We start from the raw sequence: 7617 nt of genomic DNA on the forward strand, positions 1-7617 counted from the left end.
TCAATCCAAAATAAAAACATTTAATTAAAAAAAAAGACTAGAAGAAAGACTGGTAAAGTGAGGATCAGCAAAATGAGGTAATCCTCCTAATGATATGGGCTGTGACAATAATAGCCACACTATGGACTCAGACACACCGAAACTCATGAAGATGGCACAGGATCATTCAATGTTTCATTCTGTTCTGCATAACTTCTCTATAAATCAGAGCTGACATGGTGGCAGCTAACAGCAACCTATTTTTAAACACCTATTATAGAAATTCAAAATAATCACAAAAGTCTACGGGAAAATATAATAAATTCCCATGTAGCCCTCATTCAGGTTTAATGATTACTGACTTCTGACCAGTATTATGTCATCTATAACCCCATATCTCTCTCTTCTGTATCATTTTGAGGCAAATCTCAGATATAGAATTTTCAGATATTAAACTTCTATTTTACCTAATTGACATTAGAGAAAGAGGAAAAGGAGAAATAAAGATAGAAGTCAAGAAGGAAGGAAAGAGTAGGAGAGGAAGAAGGAGCACAGTTTGGTTGTTGCTTTAGTCCTGTAAATGTCAATTCCATTGATCTGCTTTAATCTGGTGCAAGTAAATTTACTTTATTTTGGAAATCATCCCAGTTAGTGCAATATTTACCTTCAAAGAGTTCAGTTCTGCAGCAAATCCATTGATCCTAATGCTGTGTACTTCAAACACTTTTAGATGGAATTTAGACTTTCTGGGACTATTTGATCCTACCCAGATGGTGGACATTTGGGAACCAATAACGACTTTATTCTTAAAATACAAACAAATAAACCTTTGGCTTTACCGTGTCTTATTTTCACTCTGCTTAAAGGCATCCATAAATATAGAACAAGTAAAGCTACTGAGATTAAATGCCAGAACACAAAAATGATCAAATTTTACCCATAGGAGAGTAATCAGGGAACTTTCCTATAACCTCAGGTACTGATACTTATTTAATAAATTCACAAATATAAGCCCCCATTCTTGTGGGCACTGGGTGAAAAGACTTGATTTTGTCCTGTGCGAGAACCAGGGTTCCATTACTACCTGAGACTCTGCTGACCTCCAGAGGAATCCCTGGGACAGCCAAATGGGATCAAAGAGCCAAAAAGAGTTTGAACTGCCAAGGCAATGTTTATGAAGTGAGGCAATATTTATGATAACCAGACCCAAATATTAGTGTTCAGTGGATTAAAGATCAATGGCAGCAATTTCAAGATAGTGAGCTCTTTTGATAAGTAAGCAATTTGGTTCTGTGCCAATAGAGCCTCCCAAATCTGTGACCAGAAACAAGTACTCAAGCAAAACAACTTCTGATTCATTTATATCTCCTGTAGTTTTCCAAATGTAAAAATGAAGCCAACTGTGCTACTTGGTAAACTCTTTGATCTAAAAACACGTAGTAACTTAAAGTAACAACTCTTTTTTTGTTGTTAAGTGTCCTAGAGTTGGGTCAGACTCATAGAGACCTTTGTAGGGTTTCTGAGGAGCAGCTGGTGAGTTTGAACCTCTGACCTTGCAGTTCAAACAGACCTTGCAGTCCAGTACTTATCCAACAGGGCCACAATCTGGACAGCCACAAAAGCTAAACCTCAACATTCTCAACGACAATATATTTTCTTTACAAAGGTTTCATTGTGATTGAGTGATAGTTTACATAGGGGAACACTGGTTTTGCACTCAGTCTATCATATTTTGTTTCATTGCAATGATTACAATCACCTCCATGCATTATCAGTTAACAGTGTTTGCTTCTAATTCCCTCTGTTTTATTTTGTTTATATGTTTTTTATGTACAAAAAAACATGCAGGAACATATAATTGTTCAAACAACCAAAAGGCACCTTAAGCAAGCCAGCCTCCTGGCCGCCAGCACATAGCCTTTCTCTTTCCATAAGTCTAGAGTCCTCAGCTGCTCAGTATCTCCAAGCCATCACCTCTGCCTCCGTTTTTTGTGTCACTGCTTCTCGGGTCAGGATCCCACTTATGCTCTTCTCTCTTGGTGGTCCTAGGATCCTCTGTTCCTAGAATGCAAGATTAGCTGCTTACAATTGGGATAATCACAATTAGTCATGATAACAATTACTCACTGTTGAATCAAATGAATCCTATTCCCATCTCCTTTCACCAGACATTTCTAGGCAAGATGAAAACTATTCAGTGTCACCCACAATATCTTTGGTGAATATAATAGAGAAAGTGATCTGGGGTGGGGGGCAATCTACCATTAACTCATATAAAGGAGCTCTGTTATTTAATATCAACAGAATATCTAAACTAAAGCCTTAACATTACATTATTTCACGAGTCTCCTGTTGCGATCAATACTAAAAAAAAAATTAGTCAAGGCTCAATCATTTCAAGAGGTAGTATACGATCAAGAACCAATGGCATTTAAAGAAGTTCAAATAGCACTGAAGGCATTGACAAAAAAACAGCAACAAGGCTCCACGAATTGACAGAATGCAAATTGAAATCTTTGAAAAAACTGATGCAGCACTGGAGGCACTCACTCATCTATGTAAAGAAATGTGGAAGACAGCAACCTGGTCAACCAATTGGAAGAGACCTTTTTTGTGCCCATTCCTAAAAAGGTGACCCAACAGAATGCGAAAATTACTAATGTCAGTAATATTGTTATTGTTATTAAGTGCCACTGAGTCAGTTCCAACTCACAAAAACCTTTAGGGTTTCCAACAAGTGGCTGGTGAATTTCAACTGCCAACCTTGTGGTTCAATCCAACCTTGTAGTCCAGTGCTTTATCCCACAGAGCCATACCAGGAAGCCTATTGATATCATTAATATAGTATACAAGTGTAATTATGTTGAAAATTATTTAAAAATGATTGCAGCAGTACATCAACAGGGAGCTGGGGGAAATTTGAGGTGCATTCAGAAAAGGATGTGGAATGAAGGATATCATTGCTGACATCAGTGGATCTTGGCTAAAAGCAGAGAATACCCGAAAGATGTTTACCTGTGACTTATTGACTACACAAAGGCTTTCAATTGTGCGGATCATGATGGTAGCTATGGATAACATTGTGTACAATGAGTATTCCAGAACACTTTATTATGTTTATGAGTAACCTGTACATAGACCAAGAGGCAGTTGTTACTACAAGAACAAGCAAGTTGTTTGCTGGGGAGCCATGCAGGCAAGCAATCAAGTCCCTTCAGGACAAACCCTCCTCCAAGAATGAAACTCAAAGGGAACACATGAGGTATGTAAGCTTACTGATGACAACATTAGTTTGCAGGTGAGCGGAAGAAGGGGAAAGGCAGCAATAAAGAAATGGGCTGAGTTCAACCACGTTCCATAGATTCCCATTGACCTGGAGGTGGGAGAGACAAGAAGAAGGTCTGGTTGGTCCAAAGTGTGGTGAAAGCTGGGACACCTGAGTGGAATGTGGGACCCTATACAGAGAAGTAGAGACACCAGAGAAGGAGGCAGAGATGAGGACATGGAGAAATAAAGCAGTGAGGACTATGGACTCATGGAGAAAGAGGGGCTGTGTGCCGGCGGGCAGGTGCTGGTGGGCAGGAGGCAGACTTGCAGAATGTGCCCCTTGGTTGTTTAAATGATTGTATATTCCTGAGTGTTTTTGTGTATATCCCCCCCCCCAACACAAAAACAATAAAATAACAGGGAATGATGCCTAGAGGAGATTGTAATCATTGCAATGAAACAATGAGTGTAAACCTGATGTTGTCCTATGTTTAAAAAAAAAAAAAAAGGCAATTATTAGAACAGAACAAGGGGATACAGAGTGGTTTAAAATCTGGAGAGATGTTATCAGAGTTGTATTTTTAATTCAAGCTATACACTGAAGAAATAATCCGAGAAGGCCAATTATATGAAGAAGAATATGGCATCAGCATTGGAAGAAGACAGCTTGTGATATGAATATGACACAACCTTGCTTTCTGGGAGTAAAGAGGACTTGAAAACTTACTGATGAAGATCAAAGACCACAGTCTTCAGTATAGGTTGCACCTATAATGGAGAAAAGACTTAAGATGTCAAAGCCTTCAATTTACTTGGATCTACAATCACTGTTCATGGAAACAGCAGTCAAGAAATCAAACGACATGTTGCATTGAGCAAATCAGCTGCAAAAGGGGTTCTTGAAGTATTTAAAGAGCAAAGATATCAGTTTGAGGATTAAGGTATACCTGACCTAAGCCATGTATTTTCATTTGCCTCATATGCATGTGAAACCTGGACAATGAATAAGAAAGACCATAGAGGAAACAATGTATTAGAATCATGGTGTTGCACAATGAAATGTTACATAATGTTGAAAAATAACTATGATCTGCAAAACACATTACAACATGGATGAACCTGAAGGACATTATGCTGAGTGAAATTAGTCAATCACCAAAAGACAAACATTATATGAGATCACTGCTTTGTTGACTATGCAAAGACTTTCGATTATGTGGATCATGACAAACTATGGAAAACATTGCAAAGTATGAGTATTCTGGAACAATTAATTATGCTCATGAGGAACCTGTACATAGACCAAGAGGCAGCGGTCAAACAGAACAAGGGAACACAGAATAGTTTAAAATTAGGAAAGGGATGCTTCAGGGTTGTGTTCCTTCATCCTACTTATTCAATCTTTATGCTGAGCAAATAATCTGAGAAGCTGGATGATAGGAAGAAGAATGTGGCATCAGGATTGGAGGAAGATTCAATTAACAACCTGAAATATGTAGATGATGCAACCTTGTTTGCTGAAAGCAACGAAGACTTGAAATACTTACTGATGAAGATCAAAGACCACAGTCTTCAGTATCGGTTGCACCTCAATGTAAAGAAAACAAAAATCCTCACCGCTGGACTAATAATCAACATCTATATAAATGGATCCTGGTGTGGTGCTATAGATTAATGCACCGGGCTGCAAAATTGTTTGAATTGCAAGGTTGGTGGTTCAAGTTCAACAGCTGCTCCATGGAAACCCTATACAGGGTCACTATGGATTGGAACCGACTCAACAGCATTTAACAGCAACACATAAATGGAGAAAATATTGAAGCGGTCAAAGACTTCATTTCAACCATCAACACAGCAGCAGTAAAGAAATTAAATGACATATTGATTACGCAGATCTGCTGCACAAGACCTTTTTAAAGTGTTGATGAGCAAAGACTTCAGTTTGAATACTAAGGTGCATCTGATCTAAACCATGGTATTTTCAATAACCTCATATGCATGAACAAGTTGGTCAGTGACCAAGGAAGACTGTAGAAGAGTTGGTGCATTTGAGTAATGGTGTTGGAGGAGAATATTGAAAGTACCATGGACTTCCAAAAGAACAAACAGATCTGTGTTGGAAGAAGTACAGCCAGAGTGTTCCCTGGAAGCCAGGGTGGCCAGACTTGTCTCTCATACTTCGTACATATTATCAGAAGGGACCAATCCCTGGAAGATACTTTTTGCTCACCCTCTTGTGTGTGTGTGCGTGCATGTGCACATATTTATGTTGGTAAATGCAGTTGAGTCAGTTCCAACTCAGAGCAACCTGATGCACAACAAAACTAAACACTGCCCAGTCCTGTGCCAACCTCACAATCATTGTTACACTTGAGCCCATTGCCACTGCCACTGTGCCAATCCATCTCATTGGGGATTTTATCTTTTTCCTTGACCTTCTATTTTACCCAGCATGATGTGCTTCTCCAAGAACTGGTCCCTCCATACAACATGTCCGAAGTATGAGAGAGGAAGTCTGGCTATCCTGACTTCTCAGGAGCATTCTGACTGTACTTCTTCCAACACAAATCTGTTCTTTTGGCAGTCCAGGGTACTTCTGCTATCCTCTTCCAACACCATAACTCAAATGCACCAATTCTTCTATGGTCTTCTTTATTCATTGTCCAACTTTCACAAGTATATGAGGTTATTAAATATACCATGACTTGGTGTACCTTAGTCCATTAACATTTTAAAGAGGTCTTGTGCAGCAGATTTGCCTAATGCAATGCATTGTTGGATTTCTTGACTGCTGCTTCCATGAGTGTTGGTTGATATGAGCAAAATGAAGACTTTGAAATTTTCAATCTTTCCTCCATTTATATGGATGTTGTTTATTGGTCCAATGGTGAGGATTTTTGTTTTCTTCACATTGGGGTGCAACCCATACTGAAGGCTGTGGTCTTTGATCTTCATTAGTAAGGATTCTAAGTCTTCTTCACTTTCAGCAATCAAGGTTATATCATCTGTATAACATAGGTTGTTTATGAGTCTTCTTCCAATCCTGATGCCATACTCTACTTCATACAACAGAGCTTCTCAGATCATTTGCTCAGCATACAGATTGAATAAGTATAGTAAAAGAATAAAATCCTGTAGCACACCTTAGCTAATTTAAAAACATTTAGTGTTCCTTCTTCAGTACAAGTGACTGCCTTTTGGTTTATGTACAAGTTCCTCATGAGCACAATTAAGTTTCCCAGCATATTCATATTTCACAATGTTGTCCATAGCTGCCATGATCCACACAATGGAAAGCTTTTGCATAGTAAATAAAGCACAGGTAAACATCTGCCTGGTATTCTTTGCTTTCAGCCACAATCCATCTGACATCAGTAGTGACATCCCTCGTTCCACCTCGTCATCTGAATCTGGCTTGAAACTCTGGCAATTCTTTGACAATGTACTATTGCAGCTGTTTTTGAATTATCTTTAGCAAATGAACAAAATTTTACTTGCATGTGATATTGATTTCTGCATTCTCATTGGAATGGGCACAAATATGGATGTATTCAGGTCAGTTGGCCAGGTCTTCCAAATTTCTAGGCATAGGTGAGTGCGTGCTTCCAGTGCTGCATCAGTTTGTTGATAGATTTCAATTTACATTCCATCAATTCCTTGGGCCTTTCTATTTGCCAGTGCCTTCAGTGTACCTTGGACTTCTTCCTTCAGTATCATTGGCTCTTGATCATATGCCACCTCTTGAAATGGATGAATATCAACCATTTATTTTTAGTACAATAACTCTGTGTATCATATCCATCTTCTTTTGAAGCACAGGTAAACAGGTAAACATATAGCCAAAATGCTCCTTAGAAGCCAGGATGGCCAGACTTCATCTCCCTTGTATATCGGGAACATGGTGGCTTCATAAGATAAACGTGAAAGATGAAGCTTTCTGGTCCTGTAAAGATGTAATGCCTTGGAAACCCTATACAGGATTGCTATGAGTCTGAATCTACTTGATGGCACATAACAACAACAAAATAAATACATATAGTATTTTGTACATATTGGGATCCAAATACAACACATCTGTTTTTCTATATGTATATACTTGTACCTGGACCAAGAAGCTGCAGTTTGAGCAGAGTATGGGAACACTGAATGTTTTAAAATTAAGAAAGGTGTGCAACAAGGTTGTATTATTTCACCATACTTATTCAACCTGTATGCTGAGCAAATAATATGAGAAGCTGGGTTCTATTAAGAAAAACAAGGCATCAGGATTGGAGGAAGACTCATTAACAATCTGCGATATGCAGATGATACAACCTTGCTTGCTGAAAGTGAAGAGGACTTGAAACATTTACTGATGAAGATCAAAGAGCA

General features: G+C 38.6%; 1 protein-coding gene across 1 annotated transcript in view; it reads left to right on the plus strand.

Annotated features, from left to right (window-relative positions):
* The window catches only part of LOC102815179 (adenosine deaminase-like protein-like), a 12191-nt gene extending 11269 nt beyond the window's left edge, over window positions 1-922 (plus strand). Inside the window, exon 2 of the mRNA XM_006876549.1 lies at window positions 846-922. Coding sequence (XP_006876611.1) covers window positions 846-922 — 77 coding nt within the window. The remainder of the gene's footprint in view (window positions 1-845) is intronic.
* The last annotated feature ends 6695 nt before the right edge of the window (window positions 923-7617 follow it).

The sequence above is a fragment of the Chrysochloris asiatica genome, unplaced genomic scaffold, assembly GCF_000296735.1.
Source record: "Chrysochloris asiatica unplaced genomic scaffold, ChrAsi1.0 scaffold00390, whole genome shotgun sequence".
Lineage (NCBI taxonomy): Eukaryota > Metazoa > Chordata > Mammalia > Afrosoricida > Chrysochloridae > Chrysochloris > Chrysochloris asiatica.